The sequence below is a fragment of the Balaenoptera musculus genome, chromosome 4 (assembly GCF_009873245.2).
Source record: "Balaenoptera musculus isolate JJ_BM4_2016_0621 chromosome 4, mBalMus1.pri.v3, whole genome shotgun sequence".
Taxonomy (NCBI): domain Eukaryota; kingdom Metazoa; phylum Chordata; class Mammalia; order Artiodactyla; family Balaenopteridae; genus Balaenoptera; species Balaenoptera musculus.
Genome location: NC_045788.1, coordinates 136493831 through 136513247, shown reverse-complemented (window position 1 = coordinate 136513247; position 19417 = coordinate 136493831). Strand labels below are relative to the sequence as shown.

The window sequence follows — 19417 nt, the reverse complement described above, 5'->3', positions numbered from 1 at the left end:
TCCCTTGGCGATTCGCAGGTAAGTCAGGGAGGTACCCTGGGAAAAGCGTAGTCAGGCCCCTTGGTCAATGTGCTGGCCGCCCCTCCACTTCCTCTATGTATGCAGGGTGGTTCGGCGGGGCTAGTGGACTGACTGCAGAGAGGACAGGGAGCCTCTGGGGAGAAAACAGCTTGAGATTTTGAGCCCCTTCTCTCTTTTTAAAGTGGAATTAATTTCATTCACAGTGTTGTGCAACCACACCACTATCTATTTCCAAAACTTTTTCATCACTCCAAACAGAAACTCTATACCCGTTAATCAATAACTTCTCATTCTCTCTCTCATCAGCTCCTGGTAACCTCTATTCTACTTTCTGTTTCTGTGAATTTACTTATTCTAGACATTTCACGTAAGTGGAATCATACAATATTTGTCCTTTTGAGTCTGGCTTTTTTCACTTGGCATAATGTTTTCAAGGTTCGTTTATGTCATAGCATCTATCAGAACTTTATTTCTTTTTATGCTTGAATAATATTCCATTGTGTATATATACCACATTTTGTTTAACCATTCATCTGTCCGTTCATCTGTCGACTGACATGGGTTATTTCCAGCTCTTGGCTATTGTGAACAATGTTGCTCTGAACATTGGTGTTCAAGTATCTGTTTCTGTTTTCAGCTCTTTTGGGTATATACCGGGGAATCGCTGGGTTATATGTTAATTCTCTGTTTCACTTTTTCGAGGAACTGCCAAATTGAACCCCTTGTATTTTTGAGAGTTAGCGTCACCAGACTCCCTCTGATGAATTAATATGGGCCTAACTGGAAAGAAGCATCATCAAGGGCCCCATGGGAGATCTTGCTGGCTTGGTGCCAGACTTGATACCAGGGCCAACATGGGTGGTCTCAATCCCAGATGCCTAGGAGCAGAAGAGGTGGTACACAAGAGTCCAGCGGGAGAGTCTGTCCCCATATAATGAGGGTAGTGCTTCTTGGCCCAGCCAGTTATTGCCATGTGGGAAAGAGTTTCTGTTTCTTCAAAGAAGCAGGATTGTGAAATGTCCTGATTATTAAGTGTTAGCAACTAGTTCAAAATGGGTGGGCCAAGTAAAACATTCCTCTGGGTTTCATTTTGGCCCTTGCGTATCTGTCGGTGACAATTGACCTGGATATTTTGTGGGGACGGACTGCTTTCTGCAGTGTGTCATCACTGAAGCTAGAAGCCCCTCTAGGTCCATTCATTCTGGGGTGAGAGTGCTTGGGATCAATGGCTGAGCGTATTTGGGGAAGCAGGAAGGCAGGGGCCTTGGGAATCCAAGCTGGGATGCAGTACCATCCGAGGAGGAATCTGGACAAGTTAGGCAAGGGCTGATCAGACTGCAGTGGGTCCATTGGAACTGAGAAAGGAGTGTCTGCATGGGGAGCCAATCAGGACACACTCATATCAGGCCCTGCCTGAGGCTTTTCTCTGCTTGGTTCTGGCACTCAGGATGGAAGTTCACCCTGAAGGTTGCCACGTGAACAATCCCTGCCTTAAATGAGGTCAGGAGCAAAAACGGTCCTGCTCTTTCAGGAGCGTCATCTTTTGATTATAAAGATCTGCTGTGCTGTGTGCGTTCATCACTTGTGTGAAGACACTGAGTGAATGTGAAATTGGCTGTGAATATTTTGTTTGTAAAATACCAGTAGTAAGAATTTTTTTTTTGGTATAAATTTTCATATAAATTCTTCTACTCCTGTTTCCTCTCATATTTAACTGAGAATGAAAACACCCATAAAAAGAGCTTGTATTCTATGTCTTTGTAGATTCATTTTCTGATTTACCCACTTGTAAACTTATAATGTTGCCTAGCAACTTATAATGTTATGACTGAAGCGTGACTAATCTGATTATTTACAATGTGGCAAATGTGTCTCTGAGATAGAAAACCTTTAAAAGTTACGATCAATTATTTGGTGTTTCTTAGGAAAAGGAGCACCAAAACACAAACAGCGTTGGTAATAAATATTTTGAATCCATTGCTGAATCAGAGGTATGGCTATGTTTCACCCATTTAGATGGATAAAATTTAGCAAATAAGACAAGTGATGGGGTGGAATGGCTCTAATGTGTCTGGGCATAGCATACTGTACATCTCTGTACATCTGCTACTACACTCCCCGTATGACATGTTAACTAACCACGGAGTAGCCACTTGTGTGTATTTGCACTAAATATAAATTTAAGCATTCATTTCTTCAGAAGTAGGGACACTGGTGTTCTTTTTGGACATTAGTGAATATAGAGTCTCCTGGACTTCAGTCATTGTTTAGTGTTGCACAAGATTGTTGCTATTTGCTTTAAAAAATCAACTTTGGGATGACGTATTCAAGAAAATGCTCTTATTTATGTGTAGGGTTTGATAAACATATACGCTGGAGTAACCGTCTTTGCTATCAAGATAGAAACCATTTGCAGAATCCCACAAAATTCTCTTACTCTGTTTCTCATTCAGTCCTCATCCACTCTCCCACCCCCATGCTCATCCTTGGGCAATCACTGATCTGCTTTCTATCATTATAGATTAGATTGGTCTTTTCTGGAACTTCATCTAAATTGAATCATACAGTACATACTCTTCTGTCTTTTTAAATTTTATTTTATTTATTAAATTAAAAAATTTTTTAATTTTAATCAGCCTTATGTTTTTGAGATTCATTCATTTTGTTGCCTGTATGAGTAGTTAATTCCTTTTTTATTGCCAAGAGTGTTCCATTGTATAGATATGCCATAACTTACCTATTCTTCTGTTAGTGGGCATTGGGTTGTTTGCATTTTTTGGATATTATGAGTAAAGTTTCTACCACCATTCGTGTATAAGTTTTTGTTTGGATGTGTGTTTTCATTTCTCTTGGTTAAATACCTAGGAATAGAATTTCTGGGTCATGTGGCAAGTGTATGTTTAATTTGATAAGAAACTGCCAAACTGTTTTCCAGAATTGTTGTACCATTTTATGTTCCCACCAGTAATGTATGAGAGCTCCAGTTACTTCACATCTTTGCCAACACTAGATAGTGTCAGAATTTAGAAATTTGTTTTTCTCTTTCTGGCTTACTTCACTCTGTATGACAGACTCATACAGAGTGAAGTAGGTCAGAAAGAGAAAAACTAATATCGTATATTAACGCATATATGTGGAATCTAGAAACATGGTACAGATGAAGCCGTTTGCAAGGCAGAAATAGAGACACAGATGTAAAGAACAAACGTATGGACGTATGGGGGGAAAGCGGGGAGGGGAGTGGGAGTGGGGGTGGGATGAATTGGGAGGTTGGGATTGGCATATATACACTAATATGTATAAAATAGATAACTAATAACCTGCTGTATAAAAAATAAATTAATTAAATTAAATTTAAAAAAAAGAATTAAAAAACTTAACCATTCTAACGGGTGTGTAGCAGTATCTCACTGTGGTTTTAATTTGTATTTCCCTGGTGACAAATGATGTTGAGCACTTTTCGTGTGCTTATTGGCAATCTGATGTTTTCTTTTGGCCAAATCTTCTTGCTGATGTTCTAAGTTGAATTGTTTTCTTATAATTGTGTTTTAAGAGGTTTTTTTTTCCTTCATTCTGGATACAAGTCCTTTGTCCGATATGTGTATTAAGAATAGTTTCTCTCAGTTTGTTGTCTTTTCATTTTTCTTAACATTAACCCTTGAAGAGCAGCAGTTCTTAGAGTTCTTAATTTTTATAATGTCCAGCTTATCATTTTTTAAAATTTGATGGTTCATGCTTCTTTTGTTGTATCTGAGAAGAGATTTACCTATCCTAAGATCAGAAAGTTTTTCTCCTGTATTTTATTTTAGAAGTTTTATATTTTTACATTTAGGTCTGTGATTCATTTCAAGTTACTTTTGGTATACATGTAAGGGTCAAGGTGTTTTTTTTTTTTTGCGTATATGTGTCCCATTGTTTCAGCACCGTGTACTGAAAAGTTGATTCTTTTTCAGGTGAATTACCTTGTTGAAAATCAATTGAACATATATGTGTGGCACTATTTTTGGACTCTATTCTGTTTTTAGAAATATATGTCTGTCTGTAAGGAAATACCATACTGTCTTGATTCCTGCAGCTTTATAATAAATCTTAAAGTCAGATAAGGTAAATCTTCCAACTTTTTTCTTCCCAAAATTGTTTTGGGCACTCTAGGCCTATTCTATATCTATGTAAGTTTTAGAAGTAGCTTGCTAGGATTTTGATTGGAATTGCATCGATTCCATAGATCAGTTTGGAGAAGAGTTGACGTCAATAATATTGAGTGTTCTGATCCATGAACATGGTATATCTCTTCAATTATTTAGGACTTCTTTAATTTTAAATTCAGTAGTGTTTGTAGTTTTCAGTGTACAGTTCTGGCACATACTTTCTTTAATTTATTCCTAAATGTTTCAGATCTACTGATGCCATTGAAAATGGTATTTAAAAAAATTCAGACTCCAGATATTCATGGCTAGAAATAAACCCAGTTTTTGTATATTGACCTTGTATTTTGCAACCTTGCTAAAACTACTAGTTCTAGTACTTTTTTGGTGGATTCCTTGGGGTTTTCATGTTGTGTGCAACATGTCCCAATAGGAAACAAAGGCACATTCACTTTCCTTGAGAATAGCTAGTGTTTCCCTAGTGCTGTGGCTGGTTCAAAGGGGCCAACATTTATGTGACTATAAAATGTTGTTTTTGGTTCCACCTAAATTGTATTTAATTAGCCTGAAATCTTAGAGAAAGGTAAATACTAAATTCTTGAAGTTCAAATGTTAAGAAAATAACATTAATTAGAAGGTTTTAATGAATTTCATTGGAGCGGAATTTGATAGCAGTTGTTTTATTTTCAGCAGGACTGATTTGACTTTAATGATTTCATATTTCTTTTTGATGCTATGTATCCATTTCAAGGCCATCTCTTAGCATTGCCTTTTCTGGGTTTTCCCTCTTGATATATCTATTTATGTTTCTTACTTGTGGGATGTTTTTGGTAAGGAATTTAATATGCATTTATATGATGAATGCTTATTAAGCATGCAGCATTTGCCAGACTTGGTACCGGGTGCCATGGATACAGTGGGAGCCAGACAGAAACATGCATTTGCTGTCTTTATGGAGCTTACATTCTAGCAAGACAGTGGGACATTGAGTAAATGATTATACAGACTATGGAATTACAATTTGAAAAGTGCTATAAAGTCACTAAGTTTATGAAAGAGAGTCCTAACTTAGACTGGGACAGGCTGTGGGTCGGAAAAATCTTCCCTAAAGCAGTGACATTTTTGCATGCTCCGATAGTTTTGTTTATAGAGTTAGGTAGAGTTGGGAGTAGGGGGTTGGTAATACTACTTATGCCAGCCCATTTGCCTTGATATATATGCTCCAAACTTTTTTCTTCAATAGCATTTCTACACTGCCTTAGTGGTCATTGGTAGAGTTAAACCAAGAATCATGAATTAATTCCTTTTCCTTTTATGAGTTAGCAGCTAATTCTGTAGCTCTGAAGTCATCATTGTAATTTAAGTCCATTTGAGAGGACATGCCAGGCAGATTTGCATCAAACAGGTAGTAATTTTGATACTTCTTGTGACCAGAATTTTATTCTTCTGTCTTGGGATAATGGGGATGGGCGACCCATCTGTATTCGGTTTTACTTGACTGCTTAAAGTTACATTTGACTATAGTGAATATAAATATTTAGGAGAATTATAGGTGGTATACAGTTATATTTCTTAATAAGTTCCATGCCTTGTTTTATATCTTTTTAGATTCTCTTTTTTCTGAATAACTTACTTGGCTCTGATTAAGTCCTGAAAGATTATATGAAAGAAGTATTAAAAAAAAAACCACCTCATGTACCTTGCTTACATCAATTTTATTTTATTTTGCATATTTGTGCATCTCTAAGTGTTGCTTTCAGAAACAATTTATTAGATGAATGATATATAGATGGCCAGTTGGATAATTTGCTCCATAGGAAATTCCCTGCTTTATTCCTGTCTGAAAGGTCTACCTGGTGCTAGCTGTTTCTTTTTGGTTTTATCTTGATTTTCATCGACTTTGAATGGGGGATTCACATTGCCTACGCCTGCTGAATAACTGTTTAACTCTCTGCTTGAGTTAATGAAAACTGAAGTTAGTTAAGAAGTGTTTATTGTTCAGATTATTTCCCTCTCTTTTTTTATGATTTAACCTATTCACTGATGTATCTTTAGCCTGTGCAGTGCCCTTGTGAAATCCAGCTGTTCTGGGGAATGTGATGAAGGAAATTCAGATTTGTTTGCTTTATACTTTAAGGGCATTGACTAAAGTTTAAGGAGCAGAGTTGGTTATAACTAATGGCCAGGTTTGAGGTTTGGGGGTGTCTTAGTCAATACAGGCTGCTAAAACAGGATCGCATAGACTGGGCAGCTTATAAACAACAGACATTTATTTGTCATACTTTTGGTGGCTGGAGGTCTGAGATCAATGCGCCAGCATGGTTGTTCTGGTGAGGGCCCTCTCCCAGGTTGCAGACAAACATCTTTTTGCTATGTCCTCACTTGGTGGAGAGGGTGAGGGATCTCTCTGGGATTACCTTTTTTAAAAAATTATTTATTTATTTATTTATTTATGGCTGTGTTGCGTCTTCGTTGCTGCACGCGGGCTTTCTCTAGTTGCAGCGAGCGGGGGCTACTCTTCGTTGTGGCGCATGGGCTTCTCATTGCAGTGGCTTCTCTTGTTGTGGAGCACAGGCTCTAGGAACACGGGATTCAGTAGTTGTGGCTCGCGGGCTCCAGAGCGCAGGCTCAGTAGTTGTGGCACACGGGCTTAGTTGCTCCACGGCATGTGGGATCTTCCCGGACCAGGGCTTGAACCCATGTCCCCTGCATTGGCAGGCGGATTCTTAACCACTGCACCACCAGGGAAGTCCTGGGATTGCTTTTTTAAAGGTATTATCCCATTCATGAGGGCTCCACCCTCATGATCTAATCACACCCAAAGGCCCCACCTCCAAATACCATCACCTTGGGGATTAATTAGAATTTCAACATATGAATTTTTTTGGGATACAAACATTCAGCACATAATAGGGGGTTACTTTTGTAATTTATTCATTTTTATTCTTCCTCCAGTAGAGTGTATATTAAAGAATTAATGGTGAACAGGGAATATTCCATTAAAAATTTTTCTTGGTTCTTTGTGCAGAGATGGAAAGTTAGTGCTGTAACTCCTGGTGGCCCACTTCCGCTTGACCTCTTCCAATGACTTTTCTGGTGCTCGTTCAAGCAGGATCACCCCTGTGCCTGTCTCATACAGCATGTAGCTGTGCGTGGCTGCATAAAAGCAGAAAATCATGCCGACTGCTCACTCTGAATTCAGAAGCACTAACCTTAGATGAACCTTGAATGCTTCTGGTTGCGCATACGATTTTCCCTGCTTCCTTCATTTTCTCACTCTCCCTTCTCAAACCTCCAGCACCTCTTTCCTCCTTTTCACTCTTGGCTGAGCCTCTTTCTTCCTATTTATAGAGAAAATAGAAGGAATCAGAAGATGATATCACCAGCACCCAGCGCCAGGACTCCCAACTGTGGGTTGGCTTTGGAGCAGGGTCGGTGGTGGCAGTGTAGATCACTTCCCAGGGCTGGCTGTGTAGCCAGCAAGGGGTGAGGGAGGGCTGCGATCCAGTGGGGAAGCTGGGCTGGTGTCCCCAGAGGTGATGCGAGTCCTGCCCATCCCAATGGATAAAGGGCTCTGCTTTCAAGGCCGACCTCTCAGCTTGATCATTAGGACCCCACCCCTTACCTGTTTACTGTTTTCTTTTCTCCATAGGACCACTCACACTGTCATTAAAAAAAAAAATCATGCCGTTATTTCTCTCGTTTAATAACCAAACAAACCTGTTTGACCTCATTCCTCCCTGTAGCCACTGTCCCATTCTTCTTTTTCCTTTAAAGGAATTCCTTGGCAGAGTTTTGTCCTGGGGTCTACAGTTTCTCTCCCTCCCCAGACAGGCTGTTGGTTACTTCTCAGTCCTCTTTTTACTGCCCTATCATCCTCTTCTGCCTTCTTGCTGCCTGCAGAAGTGGACTCCAGGACTGCCAGGACACTCTGCGCCAGCACGTGCGTGCGTGTGCGCGCGCACGTGCACACACACACACACACACACACACTTGAAGATTCTTGTGCTGTAATATGTCTCACCTTCTGGGTTTCTTCTGATCACTTCCTTTGAAGCCATTTAACTTGTTCCTCTAACCTCTGTATTTTCTGCAAATTGGAAGTGAGTTTTAAAGTTTCATTAATAGAATTTAGTTAAATGGCATTTCCTCTTTGAAGCTGCTTCTCTTAGGCACGTGGAGCTTTGGGACAGACCCCTGATATTAGCAGAAGGACTCATCTCCTCTTTGGAAGTGCCTGGCGTTTGCATGAAGGTGGCCCAGGAGTCCAGATCAGCATTTACTGTGACTGACAGATTTTAATATGTTCTGCGCTGGCCTCTCAGGATGCTGACTCCCCCCCAACCCCCTGATGCTCCACCCCAGGGGGAGGCCCCCTGGGGCTTCCGGGGTCCAAGAGGAAGTTGCAGCCTCTCGGGGAGGGTGGGTAGAGAGCTCTGTACAGGTTAGAGTAATATCTCCTGTAGTTCTGCCCTCCCCTCCTTGGACCTGCATTTGGGGCCAAAGAGAAAGCCTCTTTGGGTACCCCGTAACTTTCACTGTGGTAACCCGTCAGTGGCTGGTGATGGTCAACTTGTCTATGAGAGGAGGTGGAGGTCCTGCAGAGGCTGAGAGCGAATCCTCTAGTATCTTAGTACTTTGTCTTCTGTGACTTTTCACCTAGGTTTTTATTTCCCCAGATGAGATAATGAATTTCCTTGAGGGTGGAAGTATAAAGTTGTAAATTTTCTGTAAAATTCATAGAGGACTGGAGAATCACTAATGAACTCTAGAACTGGAGAGGACTTTTGAGAATTTAGGATATAGTTAGTGTAGGATAGAAATGTACTTATTTCCCTGGATCTTGGTTTCTGAATAGTTTATTTTTATAATATAGGTATACTTAGTTACTTATTGTCTATTGTATAATAGTTTATATGTTCAGACTATGTTAATCTAGCTTTTATTGGTCATGAATTACGATATTCTTATATTACCAAAATGGCATTTTAAGGAAAAGCTACCATCATCTAACATAATGCCAAATTGCGACCTTTCCATTTCTTTCTTTATGATACAGGAAATCCGGGATCCTCTTATGCAGTGGCTGGGGAAACATGTGGATGCTGAAGGAGTAATAAAATCTAGCAAGCTCTCCCTTAAATTCGTTTCATCCTACACATCTGAAATAGAAATCACCCCGTCTGCTATACCTGTGGTGACTGACATAGAGACCTTCTCATCAGAAAATTTTAACTTTGAGATCTACCAGCAAAATTTGCAGACAAAGAAACTTGGAAAAGTAATTCTGTTTGCGGAAGTGACACCCACCACAATGAATCTCCTGGATGGGTAAGTTCTGGCCAGGCTGGCTTCTCTACCTGCTTGGAGGAATCCAGTTATGTTGATCGTTCTCTCTAACCAGTCCTGGGTGAGAGGGATAGAGATTTAGAACAATAACTCTTAATAAAGCACTAGCAAGATGGGAGTACCCTGTCCTAGAGGAGTTAAAATGTAGGAAAAGAAAGTAAAGTTCTTTGGTCAAAGATTTGTGTTTTAAAGAATGGGGGATTTTTGTGCCTTGTGACTCTCTTCCTTTAATCTGGCCTTTCAGAATGTCTTTGGAAAAAAGAACATTATGAAAAAAGATGTTTAACAGGTGGCACAGGTGTTCATGTTACCGCTTTACATTTGTGTTGTTATAATCAGTGTTAAGATGTTATAACCAGTTTAAGATGTTTTGCAGGAGCATTAGGATAGCAAATTTGAACGACATGTAAGCTGTGTTAAATTAAATAAATTAGAGCTTTGTACTTTGAAAACCTGTTTTGGTATGTTCCTATCCAATGCATTTTTAAAGCACTCTGTAATCCCATTTGGATGTTCAAAATTTACTCTTAGTCCAACTTTTCCTTTTTATTCCTTCTGTTTCATGGACTTTGATTAAAGGTTTAAAAATGGAAAACAGATGAAAGGAATTTTTAAACTCCAAATTAGTCAGTATTAGGTAATACTCTTATGTTGAGATAGATAGTTTAAAAAATAGGGTTATAGAGGGAGTGAATAAGAAAAGCATCTTCCTTCAACATGGGACTAATATTTAAGGAATATAAGACTTCACCCCCCAGCCCCTCATTCAGTTTCTAGGCACTTTCACCTGTGGGACTGCACAATTAGACAGATACATAATTCAACATATGGAACGTGTGGAAATATTTTGGCTTTTCTTCTTAACAGTAATTTCTGGATTTGCTAGTATGTTGATATAAACTGATGAGATCATTTTAGGATTTGATGACTGTCATACTCAAAGTCATGGATATGGCAATTTTAGTGTACGTATAGGATGTAGAAAAAGCATTAATATTATGGGGGAATTAGCAGAGTGAGGAGGTGAAGTAAGAAGGGAAATATGAACAATGGTAGTGAACAGTTCTTGTTGCCCGAGTTGTTTTGTGTTGTCATAGGTACTTTTTTTTTTTCAGTGTTCCCATCCTCTCCTGCCTCTACTCCCCTCCCCCTGCCAATCCCTTGAATCCCTGTAGAGAAGAAAACACCTGTATTCGTATGGAGCAGTTATTACTTGCTTGTACAAATTCTGTGATAATCTTTTGTTACTGCAGAGAACTATATTATATCGAAAAGGTGACGCATTATAATCATATTTTCCAAATAAAAAACAGACACAATATTTAACAAAAGGTTTTGGGAGGTGAAATTCAGATGGAAAAACGTTGGCACTTCCAGACCATTTTGGCTGTTTTTGTGGACAACAGTGAAGAATATTTTGTGTTGGGGAAATCTTGAAACTTTGAGATTATCGCTATTGAGTTTGGGCAGTGTATTACCAAGAGGGCTGTGAGTGTCTTGCTAGGGTGGGTAGACCGAGGCTCCTGTGTAATCATATGGTTGGGTTTCCTTATACCCTGGTGAGGCTGTGTTTTAGAATGGAAAATAAATGCCATGTAAATAACAGTTTTACTACCCTTGAATATCTGTAAGTTCATTTTTGATATTGAACTTTTTTTGAAAGATGAAAATTCCACCTTAAGCAACTTGGGTCTGTAAAAGTGTGCTTGAGCTCGACAGTGGTGGAGTTGGGAAACTTCTGTAGGGTTAAAGGTTGTTATTTTTACAAAAGAGAAACATTTCAGCTTTTCCAAAGAGCATTTAGGAATCTTTGTTTCCTTTCTTGTCTGGTCTCCACAGTGTGGATGGTAAAATGGCTCTGATGATTACTGATGAAGCTCTGCTTCGCACGGAGCAGATGTTGAATAAGCAGTCGTCTTTCACCATGACTTATCATAGATGTCCTCTTCCACTGCACATGTGGGTTCCTGCCTAACACTGAGAGAAAGGTGCTCACTGCAGCCTACTGAGTCAGCGAGGCTGGTGAGAGGTTCCTGGGAGGCTGTAGCCTTTTTTAGAAGGAACTTGAAGAGGTCACCTTGGTGTCAAAAGCTCCCAAAATTGTCCACAAAGGGGTCATGAGATAGGTAAATGAAATATATTGATTATTATTTTCTAAGAGGAAGAGTGAAGACATTTCTACAGCTAACATTATGTTTGATCCTGAAAATGAGCTACTTTTATGGAAACAGGGTATATTGTTGTGGTTATAACAACAATAATAGTAGCTAACAGGTATTGAAAGCTTTTATGTTCCACACACTGCTTTTATGTACTTTATATGTGTCGACTAATTTCATACATCACACCAGTGTGTAGAATGCTAGGTAACACAATTTATTGTATGTGGAATTGTTCCTATTTCTGATAAACACTGACATTTTCAGTTTTCAGAGCTTTTCCCTATAATGATACAGCTTCTAACAGACACGTGGTCTACCTCCCAAGCTACCGAAGGCCAGGCCTCGATTGAATGCTTTGCTGCTGCATGACAGTGTTCATTAGCGGTGAACCTGTGAGACCCATGTCCTTGCCAACTGCCCCCGCCCAGATCCCCTCTGCACTTTTAGGCCTGTTCTTGTGACAAGCACAAGATCTAAGCCCTAGCACATCCCATTCAGGTACCAATTTCTAGGTCAGTTGGGATTAGGTTCAGCTGTGTGAGACAGTGATTCCCCCAAATTAAAGTGGCTTAAACAGGATTGAAGTTTTTTACTGTATATGAGATGGTCTGAGATGGACAGCCTAGGGCCGAGTGTGGCTCACAGTGTCCAGGACCCAGTTGAGTTGCTCTGTCACCCTCAGCAAGTGGTCCAAGAGGTGACCCACTCATTTATATTCTCTCTCATTTTAGCCGGTAAGCAGGAGAGGGGACAGTAGCGTGTGCCCCCATTCTTTTTTTTTTAATATTTTTTAAAAATTTATTTATTTTTGGCCGCATTGGGTCTTTGTTGCTGCACACGGGCTTTCTCTAGTTGCGGCGAGCAGGGGCTACTCTTCGTTGTGAAGCGCTGGCTTCTCACTGCAGTGGCTTCTCTTGTTGTGGAGCACGGGCTCTAGGCATGGGCTTCAGTAGTTGTGGCACCCAGGCTCAGTAGTTGTGGCTCTCGGGCTCTAGAGCGCAGGGTCAGTAGTTGTGGTGCACGGGCTTAGTTGCTGCGCGGCATGTGGGATCTTCCTGGACCAGGGCTCGAACCATGTCCCCTGCATTGGCAGGAGGATTCTTAACCACTTTGCCACCAGGGAAGCCCGCCCCATTCTTTATGGACTTTTTCAGAAGTTGCTCATGATAGTTTTGTTTATATCCCAGGGCTAGAACCTGGTCACATGACCATATTAACCTACAAAGAAGGCTAAGAAATAACTGTGGTCTTTATACTTGGCACCCATGAACCCACTGAATATTAGGTTTCTATGACCAAGGAGGAGAGGAGGTAGGTAGTAGAGGAAACTTAGAAGTCTTTGAAACAAGCATGTACTTTCTGTTTGTTGGACTTCTAAAAAAATAGCAGGAGGCCTTTAGGTAGCATATACATTATGATGGCCCCAGTGCTTGCAAAATTTAAAGTCATAGGTGGAAATAATTATTTGACAGGTAACTCTGGTTTTATTTCACTGCTTGTTCAGTGCCATTACAGGTATTTTTCTTGTGTTATTATACATCCAGGAGGATTTGGAAATTTTTCTTTTAACAAATTATTGAAGGATATATTTTCTTCTTTGACCACAAACCCAGCTTAAACTACTGTGGCACTGAGGTGGCACTGAAAGCTTTCATTTGATCTCTGGATGAGGGAGCGCGCTGGTCTTGAAGCCATGAACCACCACTACCATCACCTCCTGCCCCACCCTGTGAATTTTAAAGCTATGGTAGTGGTTCTGTGGAGGAGAAAGAGCTCTGGGGAGGAGGAGGAGTGGCGGAGGGAAGTATGGGAGTTGCTTGCCGATTACGTCGGGGTACTGTGGACTCCCCCCTCCAAAAATAAAAAGCAAAAACCATGTGAATGAGTGATGTTTCCCCGATAGTCTGACTTGGCTGTGCCACCCAACCAAGTCTGATTGGAAGAGGTAATTTTACCCTGTATCCCGCATCCCAATCCTTTTTTCTGACGCATATTTCTGACCATGAAATGCATTTTCTACTCTATTGTCAGGGTAACACCTTTTGGATGAAATGCTGGTTTTGATTGACTTAGGCGGTCTTTCTTTTTTTTTCCTCCTGTGCTATTTCCTGGTAGGTTTCCCGGTGACCAGTTAGCTCAGCTGGTTGGGTAGAGACCCAGGGGTATGGGTTTAGTACTCTGTCTGGACCAGTGAACTTTATTGTGTTCCATGGTCAGTCCTATAGCTACAGACCCAGGAAGCCATTTGAAGCTGTGAGCTGTTGTTGGTGGGGCCTTCCAGACAAGGGGGTGTGGATGGGCCACTGCTCATCCCTCGTCACTGCTGGACAAGCACCTCCAGGTGCCCACTCTGCCCTGGTTTGGTCAGGAGTGCTGCACATCTTGTTGAATCTCCTGATAAGCGATGATTGACCCTCAGCTGTGGGGAAGGCGGGAAGGGGGAAAGCTAGACCTTGGAGCACTGGGGTTAGGGTAACCGAGTCATTGTGACAGTTGTGGAATCGTCTCTTATTTGACTGATAGTATCTTTTTTGATGACTTGCACCAAGCCTCTGTCGGGTATCGAAACGACTTATGTGTGAAGCCACAGTGTGTGGTGAGCCAGATGAACACAAACTTGTTTATACTGATTCCCTTTGCATACTTGTACATCCCGACTAAACTGGCCACGGATGGGCTATTTTTTTATTTGTAAAGAGTAACTTAGATTCCTTTATTACGTAAGTTTATCTTCTAACCGTTGTTTTGATTCCTTTGATTTTTCAGGCTTAAGTTTGCCTTCATCATACATGGAATAAGCATGTACGGAGTGCCTGCCGTACGCCAGGCACTGTGTTAGGCACTGGAGAGAGAACGGTGGGGAGTGTACTGTCCTTGCCTCACAATGCGTTGGAAGATGCAGATCCCAGTGCACAGTGAGTTCATACAGATCTGTGCACCCTTGGTCTGAGCCTGGGAGTTCGGGCAGAAAGAGAGAACTAGGTGCAGCAGAGAACACGATGCTGGGAGAGAAGCAGACTGATCAGTGAAGTTTTTGGAGCAGTTACTGTGTCAGGCATTGTCCCTAATGCCTAAAGCTCACAGTCTGGTAGGGAAATGCTGGCACTTAAGACGTTATCACCAGCTATCTGTGTAACCTTGACAGTCTCACCCTCCTGGGCCTTGCTTTCCTTAACTGTGAGATCTGGGCGCTAGACGCGCCCCCAGCTCCTTTGATCAAATGATCCTGGAGTCAGAATCCTATACCCCGCCAAGCCTTTCTGGCTCTCAGTAACCTCCAGTGCCTTTAGAGGGCTGAAATGGTTTTTTGTTTTTTTTGTTTTTAATTATTAGCACCTTTAATTAATTAATTAATTAATTAATTAATTATTTTGGCTGTGTTGGGTCTTCGTTTCTGTGCGAGGGCTTCCTCTAGTTGCGGCAAGCGGGGGCCTCTCACTATCGCAGCCTCTCTTGTTGCGGAGCACAGGCTCCAGACGTGCAGGCTCAGTAGTTGTGGCGCACGGGCCCAGTTGCTCCGTGGCATGTGGGATCTTCCCAGACCAGGGCTCGAACCCGTGTCCCCTGCATTGGCAGGCAGATTCTCAACCGCTGCGCCACCAGGGAAGCCCTGAAATGGTTTTGTGAACTAGCTTCATGTTAGTTGAGGAAAACTTGCATTGGAAACAGTTGACTTTCTACAAGCAAAGGGAAAGAAATGGAAAGCAATCCCATAAAGTCATTAAAAATATATTTGAGGGAAATTGCACTGGGGAGAATAGCCAGCATCGTTTAAGAAAGACGGTATTTTTGTTTCACGATTTGGGGCCAGTCCCAGGTTTTCACCTCTATGCATACGTGTCTAGTCGGTCCCAAGCATCTCTTTCTGCCTTTCTTCCCTTCTGGTTCTGCTCCCCTAGCTCGCTCTACTGCGCCCCCTCCTCCCCAGAAGTTGAGGCCTGAGAGGACAGAAATTGGACTGGAACTAATTTAATGGCTGGGTGACCTCACAGTAGAGAAACAGCCGGATCCTAATAGGGGTCTTTGTCTACATTTCCACCCTGGCTGGTAGCATGCCAGTCAAGAGTCAAGCTGGAGACACAGGTGGAAGCGATTAGACCTGTCATAAGGTTTGAAAAATTGATTCTGGAGGCGAAGTGAATAGATTGAACTTGACAGTGTTGTCCTAAAGATTCTAAGGGAAAATTCTGTAGTTTAATTTGAAATCCCTTGATTATTCATTAGCTTTCCAGATGGCTTTTGTTGATGTTTTACATATTAATGCCTGTATTGTGTTATTGGTGCACTCTTAATGTGCACATAGGTAATGAGCAAAGAATAAATACATTGGTAAGTGTCCCAAATTAATGGGATGTTAGCCTAATTGTGAAATAAAGGGTTTTTAAGAAGTTGATTGCTTTGGAATAATTAGCGTGAGCTTTTTATAGGCCAATTTGGTACTTTTAACGCGAAAATTATTGGAGAATTTTAAAGAAACCTTCATTTTAATGTTTACTTCTAAATTAAGGTTTAGAATATAACTCCAGCCTTTGACTCTAGTGGTCATGACTAAAGAGTTATTCTGGCCAGTTCTCTATCAAATGCTTTTTTTTGGTCTCAATTCAACACCCGAATAAGTTAACCTTTCACATGCCAAGCTCCTGGAATTGAATTATAAAATGGCCTACTATTTTCCTGAAATATCTCCATATTAATTTTTAGTGTTCTAGGATGTTTATTTTTACATTTTTGTAACTAATTTTTTCTAAGTAAGGCAAACATTATGATGCTTGCCGTTTTGTGATGGTTAACAGTGTGTTCTATTTAGATAGCATCTTCATTAGAATTGGACCTTCTTTCTGTCTCTCTCTCAATGTTGAACAACGTTTAACAACCTGAAAGGTCCCATGTTTTACGGTACGGAAGAGTGAGACTGAATGTGACCATCAAGCTGATGCCGTGCAAGTGATGAAACCCTTCAGGGGCACTTGGACAAGCTGCCCAGCCATCGTTCTGGTTCTCCTGTGCTCCGGAACACAGTGGAAGCCCTTCCCCTGAAACCCTTCTCCAAACTCCCAGCACAGTCTTTTGCATGTTCTCAATGGTGGGTGACTGTCTTAATCTTTCAAGGGTATACCAGACTTTTAGGTAAAAAGTAGATCCTATGGTAGGGTATCCATTGTGGGAGGTATTTGTAGAAACTGCGTAGTTCCCCACATTCACTCATTTCACATGACTGAGGATCAAGTATCTTGGTTTGACCTAGGGGCTTAGAGCTTAGGATGGAGTATTGCTGCACTGGGTTGGAATCCCAGTTCCACCTTTTACTGCATGAATAACCTTGGGCAAATCAGTAACCTTTCAAGCTTCCATTTCCTTAACTGTATGAAGTAGCTGGTAATAGTCTCAGCTTTTTAATTTTCTTTTCTTTCCAAGTTCAGTCACTCTGCTAATTTCTCTTCAGCACCAGCTGTGTGCAGGACTCTGCACTAGGCCCTGGGACCCAGTGGGGATACAGTAGATGTGGGACCTTCCCTCCAGAAGCCTGCATTCCACTCCAGGATAGGGTGAGGCTGTACTGAAATACATCTGCAAAGCTCATAGTACATAGCTCATATTTATTGATCTCTCTTTATTATTTAAGCTTCAGATATGACACTTTTTTTCTTTTTGACCTTTTCTGACCAATGCATTCTTCCAGTGCCGGTGCTGTGAGCACCCGTGAAACAAATCAGTGTCAACTTGGCTCAAGAGCGTGATGTGCGTTTTCTTGGGGTCGAGTTTTTGTTGAAGATTTTGACAATTTTTTCTCATCATACTAGAAGCACAATGGCTCATCACTGGTTATTGTTTTGGGAAAAATGTTTTGTTTGAGTCCAGCTTTTCTTGAAAGATGAGAAAACATAGTTGACTGTCTCTGTGTTTCCCTTAAAATATGTGCAGCCAGTTCTCTCTCTCTCTCTTTTTTTTTTTTTTTTTTTTTTTTTTTTTTTAATGCTATTCTTGTCTGCTTACATTCTTTTTATGTATGTATGTATGTATGTATGGCTGTGTTGGGTCTTCGTTTCTGTGCGAGGGCTTTCTCTAGTTGCGGCAAGCGGGGGCCACTCTTCATCGCGGTGCGCGGGCCTCTCACTATCGCGGCCTCTCGTTGCCGAGCACAGGCTCCAGACGCGCAGGCTCAGTAATTGTGGCTCACGGGCCTAGTTGCTCCGCGGCATGTGGGATCTTCCCAGACCAGGGCTCGAACCCGCGTCCCCTGCATTGGCAGGCAGATTCTCAACCACTGCGCCACCAGGGAAGCCCTCTCTCTTTTTTTTTAACCGAACTTTCTCTTTATTTAGATCTTAATACTTTATCATTTTCATAGATAACAAGTGTCAGCTCAGAAGAGCCAAAACTTCAACAATTTGAATGTAATTATCGGTCCCATGGGTATGCCTTGTGCATTACCCATATCTTCCTCGAGAGCCCTAAACCTTTTGTGTCAGTCAGAATGCATGGATTTGATATTGTTTCATTCTCTTGAATTTCCTTAAACATCTCTGATATTTATTACTCTGCAGGAGTGCTTGATTTTATATTTGATATAGTATAAATGTCTCTGTTATAGTTAAACGGTAATAAAAGACCACAAAAGATAATGCAAGTAAAGCAAGGTCTGTGGCTAGAAAAGGCAGTCAATAAAGATGGTGACAGGAGTTTCTTTTCCTCAGTCTAGATTTATCTTAGGGAGAAAACCAAGACTATTAACTATAGTTTAGAAGGGAGTTGAGTCTTCTGATGGGTGGGGTGTGTTCTGCTGCAGTTGTAGAGTGCAAAGGAGTTATTGCTTAGCCACAGGGCCATTTAAATGACGTTGGGGTACCCAGAGAGAGCTTCTTAGAAATATGCCTTACACTGGGCGGGCCAGCATGGGCTGCTGACAGCAGCACAGGCCTTGGCTACTGGCCTGGGACGAAATTCATGACTTCTCATCTTAAAATGTATAAACTGTAGTGATGCCCATTCAGGGGTGCCACTCATGTCGCGGGGGTCAAAGGGAATAGTGAAGTGTGAAGCCTGTCGAACAGCTTCTGACATGGGCTGGGTGGTCAGCAAGTGCTGGTTTAATCTCCCCTTTGCCTGCCAACTAAGATGGGCGCTTTTCCCATATGGAGACTGCTGATGGCCATCTATCTGGAAACAGCAAAAATGAAGACTGAGAATATGTTCCAAGGTTCTAACGCAGCAAGAAATGTACGACAAGAAAACAGCATTTTAAAAACTTGGTTAGATGACAATATGGCTAGACCTTGAGGACATTATGCAAAGTGAGGTCAGTCAGACAGAGGAAGACAAGTACTGTATGATATTACTTATATGTGGAATCTAAAAAAGCCAAACTCATAAGAACAGAGAGTAAAGTGGTGGTTACCAGGAGCTGGAGGGTGGGGGACTATAGAGTGGATGTTTCTTAAGGATATAGACTTGCACCAAGTAGAGATCTAACGCACAGTATAGTGGATGTAGACAACAATATTGTATTATAATCATCAAACTTGCAAGAGACCAGAACCTAATTATTCCAGCCGCTAAAAAGAAATGATAATTAGGTAACATGGTAGAGGTGCTAATAATGCTACAATGGCAGTGATACTACGATATGTAAATGTGTCAAATTAACATGTACACCTTGATTTTACACCGTGTTATGTCTCAAACATATATCAATTAAAAATTAAACACTTTGCTAAACACAGAAAAAACCCAAAAACTCAG

At 41.1% G+C, this 19417-nt stretch overlaps 1 protein-coding gene across 2 annotated transcripts in view; it reads left to right on the top strand.

Moving 5' to 3' along the window:
* Positions 1 to 19417, top strand: part of HLCS (holocarboxylase synthetase) — a 194808-nt gene that overhangs the window by 43329 nt on the left and 132062 nt on the right. For both annotated transcript variants that reach the window (XM_036850593.1, XM_036850594.1), the window contains exon 6: positions 9226 to 9497. In XM_036850593.1, coding sequence (XP_036706488.1) covers positions 9226 to 9497 — 272 coding nt within the window. The remainder of the gene's footprint in view (positions 1 to 9225; positions 9498 to 19417) is intronic.